Here is a 21,626-nt window from a genome sequence, read left to right as displayed (position 1 = left end):
ACCCCATGACAGCAACCCTTTTGTTTTTACACCTTTTCTTAATCTGCTTGTCCGGGTGGCTACTACATGGTCTGCAGTACAACCCTATCAGTGATTATACCCTTCTTATTTTTCAGTTCTACTCGTATAGACTCAGAGCCTTTTCCTCAAACACAGGGCTCTGCAGAGAGAGGTGCAGATAGCCAAAGCACCTTTGGATGTGAACTTCCCACAATTCAGGACACTTACAGAGACAGGTGTGTAAAAAGGGCCCGAAGGATCACTGGGGACCCAAGTCACCCCAACCACAAACTGTTCCAGCTGCTACGGTACTGCAGCATTAAAGCCAGGACCAACAGACTCTTGGACAGCTTCTTCCACCAGGCCATCAAACTGATTAATTCATGCTGACACAACTGTATTTCTAGGCTATATTGACTGTTCTGGTACATATCTTACTGCAGATACTATTTATTACAAATTACTACAAGTTGCCAGTCAGACGGAGATGTAACAAAGATTTTTACTCCTCACACACGTGAAAGATGTAAGAAATAAAGTCAATTCAATTTATTATGTCCCTTCTGAATGCAGCAGCGATATTGTCCACAAATTAGTTGTAACTTTCCCACTCCCTTTTCCTGCCCTGTCAATGTTTTCAAAACATCAAAACCCTGGAACATTAAGCACCCATTCATCTCTCTCTCTCTCTCTCTCTCTCTCTCTCTCTCTCTCTCTCTGTCTCAAACAGGTCTCTGTAATGGCCACAATAGCATAGTTCCATCTACTGATCAACACTCTACATTTATCTTTATCCATAATACTCCATTAATATACACATTTCAAACTCTCCATTACTTTGCTTCTGCCTGTTGTTACTGGCCCTGATAGCTACCTTTCTCTCCACCTCTCCACTTTCTGACCTGGTGCTGTGGCTCCCTGTCAAACTAATTTCAACCCTCCTGAGTAGCACTGGTGAACCTCTCAGCCAGGATATTGGTTCCCCTCCAGTTTAGGTACAATTCGTCCCTCTTGTACACGCCAACGCTGCCCCAGAAGAGGGTCCAATGATCCAAGAGTCTGAAACCTTGCCACCCCCAACAGCCACTCATTCATCTGTTCTATCATCCTATTCCTGCTCTGATGAGGAATCCAGAGTTGACTACTTTGGAGATCCTGCCCTTCAGCCCCTTTCCCAACTCCCTATAACTCTCTGCACAGGAGCTCTTTCCCCTTTCTTCCCATGTCATTAGTGCCAATGGCACCAATGCCTCTGGCTGCTTATCTCCCTTTTGAGAATATTCTGCAGCTTCTCCCAGATCTCCTGAACCCTAGCATAGGAGGTAATGCACCAACCTGGCACCCCTTTTTCAGCCTTTGCCAGGTCCCCCATCGAGTTTCCTAACACAATTGCTCTGCCTGACTTCAGCCTTCCCTGCAGAGCCACGGTGCCACTCGCCTGGCTGCTTCTGCTGTGCCCCAATGGGTCACCACTGCCACCATTATCCACTTGTTGCTGAGGGGAGCCCTGACTGACTGTTTACTCCCCTTACTTCTCCTGGTGGTCACCCATCTATTATCTGGCGTCTGCTCTCTGGGTGTGACCTCTTCAGTAAAAGTCTCATCTCTGAGGTTTCACCCTCCTGGCCGGCCCTGAGTTCCACTTCTTTTATCTTGTCAGACAGGAGCTGATGTTGGGTGCACTTCCTGCAGATGTAGTCTGAGAGAGACTGTCAGGTACACTGAATTCCCACAACTCACAGGAGGAGCATTCTACTGCCTTAGCCATCCTATCTACACTGAACCAAAGACTAAGAATTTACACACAAAAGAAAAAGCTTACCTGTATCTTCTCTCTGAATCCTTTGACTCAACTTTCCAAACCCAAATGCCACAATTAAAATAAATGATAACGACTCAGCACACTTAGGCTCCACCTGTTCTCACCAAAGCCTGTTGAACCAAAGTCTAACCACTCTAACACACTCCGACAATGGCTGCTCCCATAATAGCCGTTCTGATAGCACCTCCCTTCTTTTAGTGGCTCAAATAAAACTCACTCCTGGCGAGACTTGTTCCTTTCAAATGGTAACAATGCCGCTCTCTCACTCGCGAACTCAAAGACTTTATTCAAAGACAATACCATTCTGAGGAACATGTACTTTGACTCACTTGATAGGTATACAGGGAGACAGAGCAAACAGAGAAGTAAGCAGAGGAACAAGCTGGCATACAATGAGACTAGCAGGCTTACTGACAGGCAAGCAAAAGGAACAGACAACTAAGAGAGGAGGAATAGACTGACCATATATCAGATATACTTTTACACTTACCTCCCTACCATCCTTATTTAGAGTCTGCAACTGTGCGTTCTGTGTTGCTGCTGTGACGATGGCACTGCTCATGCTTTTGTTGCGACCATGGCCCTTTTTAAAGACAGCTTTAGAGGGACACTGGAGCTGTGGATGTAGCTCTCTATTGGGAGATGATGGTGTAGACGTAATAACCAGTGTCTTCAGTGCAGTTACCTCTGCCAGTAGCACATCGATCTAAATTGGTAAAAAGAGTAACTACTCACTGGCCAGCAAAATAACAGAAAATTACTAAAACTTGTGATAGCTTGTTTGTGTGGTTTTTTGTTGCACAAGAAGGTGAAGTAGATCAATGGGGAGGAATGAATATTTTTATTTCAGCCAGCCACAGGTTCATTTTATAACCACCTATCTGAAAGAAAAGTTTAATCTCATCTCTCAAGCTCGAGGAACATCACCTCATCTGTGTGAGCACATTGGAGATGTTAATGTCAATATTAAATTCTCCATCTTCAGGTAATTCACTCCTTCATTCTATCAATACAAAACTGACCATTATTGTCCATCATCACTTTGGCTCAGTTTTCCTTTTTATTGTTATATTTTGGCCTGATGAACATGTCCCACAGCCTCAACATTAACGAAGAAGCTCATGCTAGAGTTATAGAATCATACAGCACAGAATCGAGCCCTTCAGCCCATCTCGTCCATGCTGACCTGGATACATGCTAATCTCATTTGCTTCTAACTGCCCATTAACTTAAAGGCAGACAAGCGTACCATGAACCATCCACGGTATTGATCTTTTTAAATCTCCCTACAGGACAAGCCAATCTGCAAGGCAAATATGTGTGAGAGATGAAGATCACTTACCTTGCCCTGTGCTTCTTTAAGCTGCTTCTCAGCTGCAGCTTGTTTAGTGTTTGCTTCTCTCACCATCTTGTGTGCTTCCTGGTTACATAAAAAAGAGAAGTGAAAGAACGGTAATAGTGAATGGCTATTCTAGTTAAGTAGTTTACCATTTTAGTAGTAAACACTGAAATCAACCCCATCTTCATTAGGGGAGCCATTCATTCTCTGAATCAGTGACCAAGGAAGGAGTCTCTTTGGAGAGACAAAGTAAGGGGACCTCATACATCAATTGAGGAGGGAAAATAGGCCTCAAGCAGTACGTGATTGGAAAGTGACTATATTGCCAGCAGTACCTCAAAGAGACTAGCCGTCAGCTCTTCCAGCTCCTGTTCCAACTGCTCCCGCACTTTAGACAGCTTCTCACATTCTTCATCCTTCAGCTTCAGCTCCTGGGCAAAGAACACCATAAAGGCATGTCACACGGCTGACAAAACTTCCCTCCATCACTGGTTGATTTACTCAGTGGCTCCAATGTGAACTCATCATCTAAAATCTTTCCGAGTGGGTCAGACCCTTGTCTGTACCTGTGGGTTTCAACTCGAGTAATCATATTCAACGCAAGTAGCGCCTTTGTCTTGTGAGGCAAGCGTAATGGAGAAATTAGCTATTGTATTGTATGTGCTCCAGAGCACTTTCTGCTTGAGCTTCCGTGTTTGTGGACAGCAGGACAGAATAGGAACAGGTGCAGCTGCAATGTGAAATACTCAACAGCAAGCAGCATCTGAACTAACTCAGATAACTGGGCATCTGTGAACTATGACCCAGCATCACTTTAGCACCTGAACGGGAATGGAGACAAACTGGGAGATAAAACAATAAAAGGACCAGTTGAAGCAATTTTTACTGGTCATTTCCCATATCCAAGCTTATACTAGATTCCATGAGACATTATAATACACAATGTACTACTCTTCTTTTAATGGAGACCCCCAACAAATTATAACTACAAAAGGTTAGTTGTTGTAAAAGGGCATTTTTTAGCTCAAAGGCTAACTTTTTATAACAATCATATTTATCCACAGATTTACAGCAGCCTTAAATCATCACTCCTTCCCCTGAAGAAATGCTAATATCATAAAGTTTAGAATAAAGTTGGGCATGGACACAATGGACCAAATGGCCTCCATCTGTGCTTTGAATTTCTCTGATTCAAACGGTTAACTGTCTTCGTCACGTAGATGTTTTCAAAGATTCCTCACTAGTGGTCTGCGGCTGTGCTATTGGGTGACATTTTCAAATCGGATGGACTCATTTGCACATCAACAAGGATACCAAAAACAAAATCATTGTTGATGCTGGTTGTGCATCTAAAACTACAATAGGTAGTTAAAGCTAATAGACTGTCTTCTCTCCTGCGACATTATGCCCTATTGTAGGAAGTCACTTCCCACCTTGAAATGCTATTCATTTTGCACAAACTGTATATGGAGTGTAAATAATGCACAATTTGGTAAGGTGGTAAACACAACAGATAACCCTCCTAGTCATCTCCTGTTCAAGATTTGTTACATCAACATGTGAGCAGCTCAAACTTCTAGCACAGACAAGTCAACTGCAAAGATGGATTTGGATGGTTCCCCATTGTAAGTTGAACCTGGAAGATAGAGATGCATGGAATTCCGGGTAAATTGCAAGTTGGGACTTAGAACTGGCTTGCCCACAGAAGACAGAGTGAGGGTTGAAGGCTAATACTCTGGTTGGAGGTCTATGACCAGAGTATTCTGCAAGGAGCAGTGCTGGGACCTCTGTTGTTTGTGCTATACATCAATGATTTAGATGAAAATGTAGTTGGGAGGATTAGCAAATTGACACCAAGATTAAAGGAGTTGTAGAGAGCGTAAAGGGCTTCTGAAGAAGATAGTGGATATACACTCAGTGGCCACTTTATTAGATACCTCCTGTGTGGTCCTCTGTTGCTGTAGCCCATCCACTTCAAGGTTCGACATGTTGTGCATTCAGAGATGCTCTTGTGCACACCACTGTTGTAATGCCTGGCTATTTGAGTTACTGTCACCTTCCTGTCAGCTTTCACCAGTCTGGCTATTCTCCTCTCACTAACAAGGCGTATTCACCCACAGTAGTGTCGCTCACTGTTTTTCGTTTCTCTCATCATTCTCTGTAAACGCTAGAGACTGTTATCCACGAAAAACCCAGCAAATCAGCAGTTTCTGAGATACTCAAACCACCCTGTCTGGCACCAAAAATCATTCCGCGGTCAAAGTCACTTAGATCACATTTCTTCCCCATTCTGATGTTTAGTCCGAACAGCACCTGAACATCTTGAACAACCTGGCCACGTCAGGATGCTTTTATGCATTGAGTTGCTACCACGTGTGACTGATTCAGATATTTGCATTAACGAGCAGGAGTATAGGTACCACTGAGTGCCTATAAGCTGCCACTGAGTGTAAATTAGCTACAGATAGGGGCAGAGAAGTGACAGATGGAGTTTAATCCAAGCAAGTGTGAAATGCCACACTTTGGGAGGTGAAAAGGAAGAAGTATACATTTACTGGCAGTCCCCTCAGGAGCACTGGGATTCAGAAGGATCTGGGGTTCAAGCCCACAGTTCACTAGAAAGGGCTACTCAAATGGATAAGGTGGTAGAGAAGCTGTATGAATGCTTGCCTTTACGTGTAAGACTGCTGAGTATAAGAGTAAGGAAGTCAAGCAACAACTATATAAAATTTTATTAGACCATACTTGGAGCGTTGCATGCAGTTCTGGATACCCCTTTATAGGCCAGATGTGGAGATTATGGATGAGGTGCAGAAGATGGTTACCTGTAACAACAGGTTGGACATACTTGGTTGTTCTCCTTGAAGCGTTAAGAGACTGAAGGGAACCCTGATGGAGGTTTTTATAGGACAGTCGTAGGTAGGGCAGACATCAGAATTTGTTCCACAGGGTCAAAATATCAGACACAAGAGGACACACACAAAATGCTGGAGGAACTCAGCATTTTCATCAATGAAAAAGAGTACAGTCAACATTTCAGGCAGAGACCCATCAGCAGGACTGCAGAAAAAAGATGAGTAAGAAGGCGGGGGAAGGGGAGGGAGAAACACAAGGTGATAGGTGAAACCAGGAGTGGGGAAAAGGGGAAGTAAAGAGCTGAGAAGTTGATTGGTGAAAGAGATATAGGGCTAGAGAAGGGAGAATCTGATAGGAGAGGACAGTGGCCATGGAAGTGGGAGGAGCACCAGAGGGAGGTGATGGGTAAGTGAGGAGATAAGGTGAGAGAGGAAAAAGTGGATTGGCGAATGATGGAGGGATATTACTGGAATTTTGGGAAATTGATGTTCATACCATCAGGCTGGATGCTACTAGACAGAACGAGACGTTGCTCCTCTAAATGACTGTGGCGTTATTGCGACAGTGGAGGAGGTCACAGACTGACATGTTGGAATGGGAACCAGAAGTGGATTTAAAACAGGTGGCCACTGGGAGATTCCGCTTTTTCCAGCATCTGCAGATTTTCTCTTGTTTGGGATTAGACACCAGAGTATGCGGTTTTAAGGTTAGAGTGGGGAAGTTTAAAGGGAAAGTTTGTCTTTACAGAGAGTGTGGCATTTCCCTGGAATGGATTACCAGGGGGCAGCAGAGGAATCAGACAGTTTGGTGGAGTTTAACAGACGAATATGAAAGAAATGGAGAGAGATGGATGATAAACTGGAGGAGGACAAATTGGCATCAAGATCAGCACGACATCGTGGGCTGAATGGCCTGTCCCGTGTTACTCTGTTCTCAACATTCTACTTCACAGTATCCTGTTGCCTTGTTATATCTGTCGGTGGCACTGCTGTTGACTTCGGCACCAATTCAATAGAGCACTATAAATTTGCATAATTGCACATAAAACTTCCAAAGGTTTTGCATCAATATAAAGTACTTTGGATCACAAATGCATTTAATTTATGCTACTCTTAAACATCTCATAACATCTTCAGCATCCACTCCCCAACCCCAACCCACTACCACCTGCTGCCCATCCCAAAGCTTGGATCTTTGCTGTCTCCATCCTCTGTTACAGAGAGTACCCACTTACCCTTTGTGCCTTTGCCAGCTCCTCCTTCAGCCTTTCTGACCCTTTCTCCCTTATTTCTACCGAGGAGCTCCTTAGCCGGGAAAGGTGATAAGCATTGCGAAGCATCTCCTCGCTCATGGGCTCAGAGTTCTCCTGTTGAGCATTTGCTGTGTGCTGCTCAGGCACAGCTTCATCATCCAATGGCATTGCTTCTTTCCAAGTGCTAAGAGTTCGGTTACTGGACAAACACTGACTCCCAACTGCTTGCTTCTGCTCCCTGGTGGAAAGATAGAGAGGAACCTTTGTGATGTACCCAAGCCATTAGGGTGAACCAGTCCACTCCAAATAATGATATTGCTTCAGGAATAAAATCTGAAAAAGACAGAGAAAAGACATTGGACGGGAAATGAGAAGGGTTGGGATGGATGGCACTTGGAAACAAGGAGAGCATCCACAGGAAACTAATGCAGGGGATAAATGAAAAGAACCAAACGGGTGAGATACTATGGAGAGAAAGAAAAATAGAGATCTCTAGTAATGGGGAATGAGGAAAAATGAAAGAAAATAGGAATAGAAAGAGATGGATCGAAAAAAAAATCTGAAACTAGCTAAAGGTATGTCCTCACACTACTTGGCAAAAGATTGCAAACTATTAGTACATTTCTGTAAAACAGTGAAGGAAAAATTAGATAACATATTGGAACTAAGAATAACCTCAAGAAAGAGGAAATTATAACAGCTTTTCAATACAAGGTAAGTAAACACCACTGGTATAATGGATAACTTGGAGACCAAATCATAGGAAAGCAGAGTCGTCCTGGGATTATAGAACCCTGGTACTATCTTCCCTATTTTGGTTGTGGTAACCTCCCGCAAAAGTGGAAATTTAAGGATCCATCCTGCTATGAATGTTGTGAAGCCATATAACCATACCTTCATGTAGGCAGTAACATTGCACAAGATATTCCACCATCGAGACATCACAGCTCCAATTACATAATCACAGCTCCAATTACATGTAATTGTCCTCTCCAGTCATATTTACCATTTCCATTCCTTTGAGCATCATGCTATTATTCAGCATGGAGAATGCACTGAATAATCATGTTTTCAATGCTTTTTGTACAATTGTACCCAAAATTAATGGGTTTTCTCAGGCACATAGAACACAAGATATGTAATTCATATATAATGCAAACACTGCCAACTTAAATTACTACAAATCAGCTGATTAAGCAAAATCTATCAACCTTTTGCCCTCAAAACAATGTTTTGTCAAAAGCTAGGATTTCACCACTGTCATGAATTCAAAACATCAAAACCAGCAAATTTCTTGTTCAGTTTTTCCATCATACAATCTACAAATCTTTTAAATTCAAACGCTGTCACCTGATTACCAATACTTTAGCTCTTATCATCTCCTACTTCATGTGATCTCAGAACTTTTCACCTCAGCTTCTCAATTTTAAAAGACTGATAAAATCCTGGGAACAGAAACTAGAAAAGATAAACTCTACATTGATATTTTATTCAATGTGCTACCGAGTCCAACCAATCTGTTTATCTATCTCAATTCATCCACATAAAATTATGTCATCCTACTGGTATATCTAAGTGTTTCTTGAGTGATTCTATAGATTTTAATCACAACAGGCAAGGAAAAATACAATCTGACCCAGAAATGTATTTATTCAAGACCTTTAAATACATCCTCCATCATTTCTCAGTTGTTTAGGAAAACACTGAACTTTTGTTTATAATTTTTTAAACTTACAGAGTTAGAAGTAAAGGAGAATGTAGAGTTAGGTCAGGACTAACCATTTGATGATGTCTCCTTTGTAAAATTACTTTGCTATCTGTGTACTTCATTGTCTGAGATGAAACAGGTGATAAATGGTTCCTTGAAGTTAAAAGAAACGTGAATAGAATTATAGAAATGTTAGTGACCAGGAGAAGGTGGAGGCTACAAAGATAGCAAAATAAAATTCTATGCTCCATCAGGCAGCTTTTCCAGTAAGCTGAGTGTTGTAGACCACAGGAATGCGAGGATTGCTGAATCACAGTGAAAAATCAACATTTTAAGGATCACTACACTTCCCAGGAATCTGAGACAGGAGGATTGCCAATATCAGCATCCACAGCTTCTATTCTGCTGTAGTGTGGGAGGCTCGGACCAGTTAGAGTTGCTCTGTACTTGAGACTAGTATTGCCTTATCTTAATTTCAGTGCCACTGTTGCCTAGCTGTAAAAGAACACATTTCCTGGTTGATCACCCTCTGTTTTTCTGCCATGTGCACCCAAGCTCGTCACAATTCCTATTCCTCCTGACGACTTAATGACAGAAACAAGCCCTTTGGCCTACAGTCTGTGCCGAACTATTATGCTGCCTAGTCCCACTGGTCTGCACCTGGACAATAGCTCGCCACAACCCTCCCATCTATGTATTAAACCAAATTTCTCCTTAATGTTGAAATCAAGCCTGCATCCACCACTTCCACTAGCAGCTCATTCCACACTCTCATCACCCTCTCAGTGAAGTTCCCCTCAAACATTTCACCTTTCACCCTTAACCCATGACCATTAGATCTAGTCTCACCAACCTCAACAGAAAAAGCCCCTAATTTTTTATGCCTCTACCAAATTTCCTGCCACTCTCCTATGCTCCAGGGAACAAAGTCCTAACCTATTCAACCTTATCCTTTCACTCAGATCCTCCGGTCCCAGCAGCACCCTTGTAAACTTCCTGATATCTTTCCTATAGGTAGGTGAACTGCACAGAAAACTCCAAACAAGGCCTCACCCATGTCTTCTACAACTTCAACATAACATTCCAACTACTGTACACAACACTTTGATTTCCGAAACCCAAAAGCTCTCTGTATGACTCTATATAACTGTGAAGCCACTTTCAAGCAATTACAGATCCATATTCCCAGATCTTTCTGTTCTACTACACTCCTACAGCACCCTACCATTCACTGTGTCGGTGCCACCCTGTCTCATCCTCCCAAAGTGCAACATCACACACACTTGTCAGTATGAAATTCCATCTCCCATTTTTCAGCCCGTTTTTCCAGCTGGCCCAGATCCCACTGAAAGCTTTGATCTCCTTTCGTGGAGTTCACTACGATCATGGTGTCATCCACAAATTTGCTGATCCAGTTTACCATGTTATCATCCAAATCCCATCGATTATTGGGAAGTCTGTGATATAGCACCATTAACGTGGCCATCCCTTTCTTATTCCTCATTTCCAACCACATAGCCTCAGTAGGCAAGCTCTCTAGTCTGCTGTCTGAGAACTGCTGTGACATTTTCACTAAAGAGTAATGCCACCCCTCCACCCTTCAATCCTTCCCACTCTATCATGTGTAAAACAACAGAACCCCAAAACATTGAGCTGCCGATCCTGCTCATCCAGCAACTAAGTTTCACTAATGGCTGCAATGTCATGATTCCAAATGCTGATCCGCCATACCTACAATTCTCCTTTCAGTGAAACAGGCACACCTCAGAACATTATTCCCACTGTGCTCAAACTTTTGATTCATGTCTTTGTATGTAGATTAAACAACATCTTCCTCCACAACCACTCCACTACCTGCCCTGGCACTCTGTGTCCTGTAGCCCTGAAACTCTAGTTTAAACCCCCAGAGCCGCACTAGCAAACTTTCCCAGCAAGGATATAGACCCCCTTTACTCAAGGTGCAAAAAATCCCATCTGTACAGATCCCATCTTCCTTGGAAGACAGCCCAATGATCTAAAATTTGAAAGCCTCTCTCCTGCACTAACAGTATTAAACAGTATTATTTTCCCATTTCTGGCCTCACTAATACGTGGCATGGACAGCAATCCTGAAGATCACAACCCTTGACAACCTGTCCTATTACTCCCTGAACTCACCTTACAGGACCTTGTCACCCTTCCTATCTATGCTGTGGTAGCAATGTGGACCATGGACTCTGGCTGCTCACCCTCCCACTTAAGAATGCAATGGACTCGACCTGCAATGTCCCTGACCCCGGCACCTGGGAGGCAATGTATGATTCAAGAATCTCGTTCTCATGCACAGAACCTCCTGTCCGTTTCCCTAACCAGTTTATCTATTATCAATACAGCTTACATCTCCTCCACCCCTTCCCTTCTGAGCCACAAAGCCAGACTCAATTGCTGTGGCCTTCCTCTACTAGGTCATTCCCGAACTGTATCCAAAGCTGTACCCTTGTTACTGGTTGGGATACCCTACACTGACTACCTATCCACTTTCCATCTCCTGGAAGTCTCCCAGTTGCCCGTATCCTGTACCTTGGGTGTATCCAACTCCCTGTATCACCTGTCAGACAACCCGTTAGCCTCTCAAATAAGCCAGCACTCATCCAGCTCCAGTTCCATTTCCCTGTCACGGTCTGAAAGAAGGTACAGCGGGATACATTTCTTGCAGGTGTAGATCTCAGCGACCCTGGAGGTCTCCCTGCCTTCCCACATCCGACAAGAGAAGCATTCCACTATGCTGCACAGAATTCCCACTGCTCCAACTATGCAATTAGAGAAAGGGAAAGACACACACACAAAGAAAGGAAAGAAAGAGAAAGAGAAGATCTAGCTACAGCCTCTGCCCCTCCTCACTGAAACCCCCTTGAGCTATAACCTCAAACTCTCCACTCTAACACAAGCTTACTCCAACAATGTCTGCACCCACAACTGCTGCTCCATTTAAACCCAACTTCTTTTTATAGGCCCTCGCCTGCTGCCTAATTACCCCACAATCTCTGGCGCGCAGAACGTCCTGACTGGCCCCGCTTGCTTTCTCAAACCTCGCTGCCACGACACCCAATCCAACGGCTCCTTACGTTTTCTGACGCACAGGATGTCACCACTGGCCCTGCTCGCTTGCTCCCACAATGCACCTTTGCTGGGCTTACCCAACATTTTGGTCAAACAAGCGAGCAAGATTGTTATATTAGTTATTTCAAATCTAAGCAGCTCTGGCAACTGTTCAAATTAGAGAGAATTGGTGTGGGAATTTTGAGTGCCACCAGCGTGGTGTAAAGTCTTTCAAGAGGGTCAATACATTAAAAATGATTGAAGGTATTAAAAAAAATGTTAATTCAAACCATATGCAGCTTAGTCAGCTATGCAAAATTGCATTCCTTCTATTTTAAAATGCACTTTAGATTTTTCTGTAAATATACACATTCATTAGTTGTTTGTTCTGTGGGTCACCATCATCTGATGTGTGATCCTTTGCCATAATTTGTGGATGAGAGAATAGTTCTACAGTGGTGGGAAATAATTTAATAAACAAATTGATCAATAGAATTCATTACTTTATCAAAACTAATGAAAACACTGTTGAGGCTAGGTAGAATTATGATTTTGTAGAAGTAATTTAATCTTACTTTGCTCATTATAACTGATAGCTTTGCTCACTTCAACCTTTCTTGAAATTCAGAGACTGAAGGACATGGCTAACATAACCTACCTGCATAATACTTGATGGCTTACTGAAACACCAATGACAAGATGCACTACTACACCAGCTTAGCATTATCACTTAACTGGAAAGATGAGATGTCAGTCATATTGGCCAATCCAACAGGAAATTACTTAGATGAGGACAAAAGCTGAAGTTGCAGCCTACAATGAGGCAGTGGCAGGTGACCTTAACTGTCAAAGTTTATGCGTCCATATGACTTCACTACTAGCGCTAAGTTTTGTTAATTAACTGATTCCCGAGAAAAGTGCAGAGTTTCTGAAGGTCAATGATAGAAAAGTTTGCCAAAACCTGCTGATGTGTTGATTTCCAACTTTGGGTGCCCATTAATCTTATAGGTGCCTCATTTTTCTTACGCCAGTCAAGGACTAGTAGGTGACATGTTCAAATCAACTCCACAATGAACACAACCCTACTCGTTAACAAATGCATGATTTTCACTTAGATACCAAGGGAAGCTCCATTGATTGCCCAAGATAGGTGAACATAGGTCAGCAATTTTTTCACTGAGGATAGCAAAAAGTGTCCATTCCCCTCGAGAAATGGGATTGCTTGACAGTAACTAAATATTTAAAAATTTCCCAGAGCGTTGCAAATCCATCAATGAGAAAGAGATCCTTCATCGAGCAAGCTAATGCTTTTTCAAACCATTGCTTATGGATCAAAAGTGCATACCAGTACCAACCCAAATACTCACCTTACACGAAAAGCAGAATCATTCCTCCCTGTTGCTCCAAACTCACAGTCCAATTTAATTACGATCCCTTCCATAATTCAATAATCCCTGCTTCTCCATCTCTCCTAATAGCCATTTCTTGTACCTTGCAATCTTTAATATCATCTCCAAAAGTGACGTTCTACCATTGTTGCTTTTCCATCTTATAGCCTGCCAAACTGGCCAGACAGATGGGGACACTGTGCAAGAATTAATCAGATAGCACACTCCAACCCTTATTCCGAAGGAACATGCCCCAGACAGTTTTTCATTATAAACACTGGGACCCTTGTTTCACCAGAAACATGTTTCCATCGCGTGTATTTTGTCAAGCTGTTGTGCATTACAACAGAAAAATCAAAGGCCATGGGTATCATAATTGTTCAATTTCGGGGCAAAGGAGGTTCCTGGTAGAAATGTTTTTGAAAAGATTGAAGTTATAACGTTGAGAAGAATGAATTTCTTAAGAAATAAAAAGCAATTTTATAAAAATACCTGCAAAAATAAGCAACAAAAATCAAAGGCAAAACACATACATTGTAAAACTGAAATACTTTAATAAAGTCCAGAACTCCTTTAACCAGTTCTGGAGTGTACCTTTCATGTAGCCAAACTGAACATTCAGGGATGTATTCCTGAATGTCTGGAAAATTGGAATAACTATTTGCATGAATGGGAGCATTTGGTTTGATAGATGGGGAAGAGGTAAAGGGTAGGAGAAATGAGAAGTGATAAAAGAAAGCACTGGGAATGGGAACAGTAAATTATTTAAACAGTGGAAGGTTCTTCTTCAATGGAATAAAGAGCTCAGTATTAACATAAAAAGCAATCTGCAAATGGATTACTATATACATTTTATTTTACAAGTTCTATTGTAATTTATCTCAATTAAGCTTTGCTTTTCCAAAGCATCCCGAAATAACAGCTAGGAAAAAAAACATGTCACATGACATGATCAACCACCCCCCCCCCCCCCGCCCCCAACAATATGTCCTGTTAGGGTTATGAACATTAAGCTAATACCAGTAACTGATTGGATTGATAATCTACCTCAAATTCATTTCCTCAATATGCTGAATTATAAAGTAGTAAAATAAAATATGGCCTACAAGGGTATTAATAATTGAAGGGTTAATGCTTACAGAATCAAGGGAAAGTCTAATCCAGCTGAGCCTAGTTATCAATCTGTTAGCGCTAGTGCCAATTTTGACCTGTTCCCAGAATACACATTTATCTAGATCATGCTTTACATTCAGATAAAACTCTATTCTGATTATTTCCTCCCACATGGCACAATATTGAAGTTAATGGATTTCACTGTAATAATTAACAAATATCAGTAACTTGGGATAGCAACAATTTTAAAACCCATTTTGTGATAGCTATTGTGGAAGCCAGCACCAGGATTTTAGGAAGTTAAAATCCTTGATACATGGATGCCTTGACTTTGGCAAGCTGTACGGCCAGGAAATTTGCATAATATGCAAAAGTCAAGGAGGAATTGCAAAGCTCTAAAGTGTTGGCAATTAAACATATTAAGTGACCTCTTAACCAAAACCCCAACAAATTGACCAACAACTAGAGATTTCTTTACACAGGTTTGGTGCAGGTCTTCATCCTGTTGTTTCCAGTGCATGATCCACACACAAATATACAAATCAGACAGGACATCAAATAAATGTTCTGGATTCACACTTGGAATTTATGATTAAATGAAATAAGTAATGCAGATTACATGATAATGTAGCTTAAGCCAATTCACAATCAAAACTACAAATAGGAGCTTAAAGAAACCTGCACTATGCTCGAAGGTCCATTTATTATCAAGGTATACAACTCTGAAATTCTTCTTCTACAGATAGCCATGAAACCAAAAGAATGGCAGCACAATCATCAACTCAAAAATCCCACCTCACTGCAAAAACACCAAACAAAGACAGAACAGACACACCGACTCCCAAATCCCCCTTCCTCGCGCACACAAAAAAAACAAGAAAGATCAGGTGAAAAACACTGAATATAGAAAAACCACAAGACTGAAAAAAAGTCTATAGTCAAGACCATATCCAAAATGCAGAAAACCTGGGTAATATTCTCTGGGCACGGCTGCAGTCTCTCCCCTCTCTGGCAGCAGAGCAATCTCCCAGTGATCAAAAGGCTGTCTCCCCTCTCCAGTAGCAGAACAGTCCTGCAGTGATCAAAATGCAGTCTCCCTTCTCTGTAACAAAGTGATCCCAACAGCGATCAAAAGGCAGGCATCACCTTCCGCAATCACCTCAATGTTTCAATCTCCCTCGATGCTTTAATCAGCAAAATGGAGTGGAGCATCAGCCTACAGCTTTCTCACCACCAGGTTCACAAACACAGCCTCTGCCTCCTGGAATCCCCTCTGAAACTGCAGAGCATTGAAATACCCAAACGACCTCCAAACTGCTAATCGCAGTCTCCAACGGTTCCAGAATCACTTTCAAGATGAAAAACAAATGTAAAACACATAAAAAGTGAAATAAATACAGTCAGCCCTCCTTATCTGTGGGGGATTGGTTCTGGGAACCCCCACGGATACAAAAAAACGCAGAAGCTCAAGTCCCTTATATAAAATGGCATAGTATTTGCATATAACCTATGCACAGCCTCCCGCATACTTTAAATCATCTCGAGATTACTTATAATACCTAATGCAATGTAAATGCTATGTAAATAGTTGTTATACTGTATTGTTTAGGGAATAATGACAAGTAAAAAGCCTGTACATGCTCAGTACAGACGCAACCATGGTAGCTCTTCTGGGAATGCTGATGCTGCCTCGGCATCAGCCAATCCCAATTCTCCCATGATCTTTAAGTTCTTGAGGCTGTAGCACCTTACATAGCCAGTCAGCCATCCCTTACTAGCTTTAAACTCCTTCCTCTTGCTCACAACACAAGTAGCGAACGAACGAGCGAACAATGCTCACACAACGAGTAAAACTTTTAATCATCTCTAGATCACAGTACTTAAATTACCTAACACAATGGAAATGCTATATAAATAGTTGTTACACTGTATTGATTAGGGAATAAGGACACTTTGGAGGAGGCTCAATGATACTAAAGTCAGGATCTGTGGAGGCTGAGGCCCAAGGACCACTTCGGCAAGTGACACGCCACTTTTCAAAAGATCTAAGATTTTTACTTTCTCGGCGAGAGATAGCACTCTTAGCCTTTGAGGAATTGCTTTTTTAGGAGCCATTTTTTTTCCCACAGAAACAAAGTAGCGACTAAACGAGACACGAGGCAAACAAGGCTCAAACAACAAGCGCCGGAGAGAGAACTTCCGGGTTTTCCTGATCCGCGGTTGGTTGAATCCATGCGTGCAGAACCCGCGGATAAGGAAGGCCAACTGTAGTTTCATGATCTATCCAGAACTCGTCAACCAAAGGAGTGCTGTACTCAGGCGCCATCTTGAGCGGAAGACGGGAAGGAATGAATATTCTCTTTCAAATCTCTAACTGCTCTTGCCTTATCCAAAGTTAAGACCTTTAGAATCCAGATCCTCTTCCCAAACCTTACCAGCAAATTATATCTTAGTCTCAGTAAATATCTACGGTATGTTTCCTTTTCATTAAAATGAGCTGTTATGCTGAATTCTGTGAAATGTGATGTGGGCAAACCATAAGAAAAATAAACCCACGAAAGAATGCCTATCTGTTGCGCAGATCTAAGGATTAGGTGGAAACATTAAACTTGAGAAAAGGAAACAAGATCAGATTCTACAAGGTTGCTTTGAAATAATATTTTGTCTTGTGACCAGAAAAGAAGAGATTTTTCAGTGGTATGTAGAAAATATTCCATTGAAACTATTAATTTAACTTCACTAACAAAGTGAGACTAATTAGTCATATCTGGAAAATATCCAAGGGCACTAGTCCAATTTAGTGTCGAATTTCCATTTCTTCCCATTATTATACTTATTCTGCACTGTAAACCTTTTCCCATCTTGTCACCCATGACAACTGTTTAGTCATTATTCTCCTTTGAATCAAAAGGTAACACACATAGTTGCTGGTTGGTTTACAGTCTTTTATAAATGGAAAATGAGAAAATCCTGTAGTCAGTGAGCTTCCAAAGTGTCCAGTTTTAACTAAAGGAACACAAGAATTAAATCCAGCCGTTTCCTTTACATTCCAGATGTACAACAAGCTGATTTCCCAAGGTGACTCTCATGCTGGGTCAGAGAATTCAGTATTTTATTACAAAACTATGCTTGTCTAAGCAACATTGCGAATTTTGCTGATACAGCAAATGGAATTCCATGCCTGACCATTATTCTGTGAAATTCAAAATAAGTCCTTTCTCCAATTCATTTGTTTATTTATTTTCACTTCTACTTCTTACCGGTTGTGTCATATAGCTTAGCCCACAAAATCTGAAAGCTTCATGGTGAATTTCAGGCAGGACATATAATCACCAGCAAAACACTTGTAAAGAGCAGTACAGAAAGACAGTGAAACAGTAACATGCCCTTTAGAACCTATGCATTACAAACAATTTCCAAGTAGTTTCATGAACAAGCTTTTCTAGAGTCCTGAGAGGCTCCAGAGGCACTTGTTTTTTTCAAATCCTCCTATAAATGTTCTTTTACGCTACGATGCAGTACCACAGTATTGTTCTCCCTCACGACTTCTGGCATTATTAATCCTTCTTCGAACTTCGGGTTCTGTGTTTGGGCACGTCAAAGAAAGACTCTGACAGTAATTACTACATTTAGGATGATTAAGATGTGAACTAAAGATGTTGTAAAGGCTAAAGAGGGTTCATCATCTAAATGGGAGGAACCTGAAGAACACAAGATCATTCACCCAGTAACGGAAGCCTTGTTGAAGTAATTAGCTCAGTCCGTTACAGACATGCGGCACACTGGCAGAAGAGTAGACTGAATACTAGCAGCAACTAGGTCTCTGGCACCGAGTCCGACTCTGTAGCTCAGAAGAGAAGGGGTTGGGGGGGGGGGTGGAGAATAGGAGTGTAGTGCTGATAGGGAGTTCAATAGTCAGGAGAAGCAGACAGGAGATTATGTGGATGTGAAAGAGATGGTATGTTGCCTCTCGGGTGCCAGGATTAGGGACATCTCAGATCTGCCTACATTAGACTCTACAGCTTTCCAAAGTGGTTGGGGGTGGGGGGGGGGGGTAGTAGGGTAGTAAGCACCCAGGAGTCGTGGCACCAAACAAATAGGTAGGAAAAGGGAAGTGACCCTGACGAGAGAATATAGGGAGCTAGGTGGAAAACTGAAAAGCAAGACCTCAAGAGTGGTGATCTCTGGATTGCTGTCTGTGCCACGTGCCAGTGAGGGTGAGAATAGGACAATTCGGCAGATGAGTGCATGGCTGAGGAACTGGCACAACGAGCAGAGTTCCAGATTTCTGGATCATCAGGATCTCTTCTGGAGATACGACCTGTACAAAAATGGCATGTTACACTTGAACTTGAGGGGGATCAAGTAGGTGTGTTTGCGAGAGATGTTGGGTAGGGTTTAAACTAATTTGACCAGGAAATGGGAACAGAGTGATAAGGTTGAGGACGGGGCAGTTGGTATACAAGAAGATGTAGTCTAAAGTGAGACTGTGAGAAAAGATCAGCAGTTAATAGGGCGGTCAGTGGGATGGGTTGAAGTACGTCTTTAAACCAACCAGCAGGGAGGTAGGTTCAACAGTCTGGAAAAGGGAGGATAAAGTAAAAAGGAAGGACAGTGCAGAAAACATTACAAAAGTCTCCATAATAAACAAAAAGACAAAAAGTTTAGAAAGGGACAAAAAATTTTACTTCCAATAACACGAAAGCAAAATTTAAAAGGGTGATGAATACAGGGCTGAAGGTGTTATTTTGAATGCACACAGTATACAGAATAAAGTAGACGATCTTGAAGCACACTTAGAAATAGACAGGTGTGATGGTGTGAGCATCACTGAGTCTTGGCTGAAAGAAGATCACAGTTAGGAGCTTAACATTCAAGGATACACATCATATTGAAAGGATAAGCAGGTAGACAGGGGAGTAGGGTGGATCTGTTGGTAAAAAAAAATCAAACCCTTAGAAAGAGGTGATGTAGGATCAGAAGATACAGAATTCTTGGTGGTAGAGTTTAAAAAGTATCAAGGGTAAAAAAAACCCTGATGGGAGTTATATATAGGCATCTGTACAGTAACTAGGACGTGGGGTACAAATTCAAACAGGCAATGGAAAACACCTGTAAAAAGGGCAATGTTACAACAGTCATGGGGGATTTCAATATGCAAGAAGTTTGACAAAATCAGGTTGGTATTGGATCGCAAAAGAGGGAATTCATAGAATGCCTATGAGATGGCTTTTTAGAGGAGCTTGTTGTTGAGCCCACTAGGGGAAAGGCAATTCTAGACTGGGCATTGTGTTATGAACCAGATTTGGTTAGGGAGCTTAAGGTAATGAAACCCTTAGGAGGCAGTGAACATAATATGATAGAGTTCACCCTGCCATTTGAGAGGGAGAAGATAAAATCCAATTATCAGTGTTACAGTGATGCAACAGGAACTACAGAGGGATGAGAGAGGAACTGACCAAAGTAGATTGGGAAGTGACACTACCCGGGATAACAGCAAAACAGCAATAGCTGGAGTTTCTGGGAGCAATTCAGAAGGTGTAAGGTTCATCCCAAAGAAGTAGTACTATTCTAAAGGGAGGCAGGGGCAACCATGGCTGACAAGAGAAGTCAAAAACAGCATAAAAGGATGGCATGTATTATAGCAAAAATTAGTGAGAAGCTAGAAGACTGGGAAGCTTTTAAAAACCAACAGAGAGCAAATAAAAAAAACAATAAGGAGAAACATTAAATATGAAACTAAGCTTTTTCAGATATATAGATTACAGCAAACAGAAACAGGGTCCCATTCCTGCTGCTGTCTGTAAGGAGTTTGTATTTTCTCCCTGGAACTGGGCTGGTTCCCTCCGTGTGCTCTGCCTACTCCTACGTAGACTCCTACTCCTACTCCCAAAGACGTAGGGGTTAGTGAGTTAATTGGTCACATGGGTGCATTTGGGCAGCGCAGGCCTGTTACCGTTTAAATTTAAAAATATATAAAGGCTAGGAAGCAATGTGAGGTTTTATATGGCATCGGTAGACTGCACTTGCCGAGTACTGAGAGCAGTTTTGGGCCCCTTAGCTAAGAAAACGTGCTGGCATTGGAGAGGGCCCAGAGAAAGTTCATGAGAATGATGCTGGGAATGAATGGGTTAATGTTTGAGGAGTGTTTGATGGCTCTGAAGTTTAGAAGAATGAGGAGAAATTGTATTGATACCCATCAAATACTAAAAGGCCCAAAGCAACACACACAAAATGCAGGAGGAACTCAGCAGGTCAGACAGCATCTATGGAAAAGAGGAAAAAGCTGAGAGCCTTCATCAGGACACCCCAGTAGAATGGACATGGAGAGGATGTTTCCTGTAGCAGAGCAGTCTAGGACCAGACAGCACAACCCAAGAATAGGCCATCCCTTTACAAGGGAGATGAGAAGGAACTTCTTTAGCCAGAGGGTGAACATGTGGAATTCATTGCCACAAACGACTGTGGAGACCAAGTCATTGGGTATATTTAAAGCGGAGTTTGATAGGTTCTTGTTTAGTAAGGGTGTCAATGGCTATGGGGAGAAGGCAGAAGAATGAAATTGAGAGAGATAATAAATCAGCCAGGCTGGAATGGGGATCATGCTCGATGGGCTCTTATACCTCGTGGCCTAAAATATTGAGAGGATCAACAAATCCATTCATGAACTGATTCCCAAAGACCTGAGCTTTCCAGTTAAATGTCACAGTCCTCTCCCTAAACCTAGCACTTCTTAAGATCGACAAATAGCACAGACTGGAAACAGAATGTAACATTTTGGCCAGTATCTCTTGGCACCACAGTAGCCAGAGAATCTACTGACAGTCATCAGCAGAGCAATTAAAGAATTCAACTTGTTGACATGAGTACCAGATTGTGGATGGTGTATAATTATTTCCAGTTATGAAAACAGATCAAACACATTTCAATCATCAATAAGTTGGATATGTACAATACTAACTACCCTTTCAATTTTGTTGTGACATTGTCAACCTGCAGTCCATCACGTCACCAGCTAACTAAGAAAGCAGCAGTGCAGTATTCAGAGAGACATCTGATCCTCTGTAGTC

The 21,626-nt window shown here is 42.0% G+C and overlaps 1 protein-coding gene across 4 annotated transcripts in view; it reads right to left on the bottom strand.

The window, feature by feature from the left end:
• The window catches only part of LOC132397201 (guanine nucleotide exchange factor for Rab-3A-like), a 65,733-nt gene that overhangs the window by 33,279 nt on the left and 10,828 nt on the right, over positions 1–21,626 (bottom strand). For 2 of the 4 annotated variants that reach the window (XM_059975637.1, XM_059975638.1), the window contains exons 2-5: positions 7,252–7,507; positions 3,497–3,592; positions 3,165–3,242; positions 2,313–2,528 (exon numbers count right to left, since the gene is read on the bottom strand). In XM_059975637.1, the coding sequence (XP_059831620.1) occupies positions 2,313–2,528; positions 3,165–3,242; positions 3,497–3,592; positions 7,252–7,507 (646 nt within the window). Of the gene's footprint in view, positions 1–2,312; positions 2,529–3,164; positions 3,243–3,496; positions 3,593–7,251; positions 7,603–21,626 lie in introns of all 4 variants that reach the window. The other 2 variants (XM_059975639.1, XM_059975640.1) reach the window with 2 other exon arrangements.

This window comes from Hypanus sabinus, chromosome 7, assembly GCF_030144855.1.
Source record: "Hypanus sabinus isolate sHypSab1 chromosome 7, sHypSab1.hap1, whole genome shotgun sequence".
Lineage (NCBI taxonomy): Eukaryota > Metazoa > Chordata > Chondrichthyes > Myliobatiformes > Dasyatidae > Hypanus > Hypanus sabinus.
This window is presented reverse-complemented; position numbering and strand designations above follow the sequence as displayed.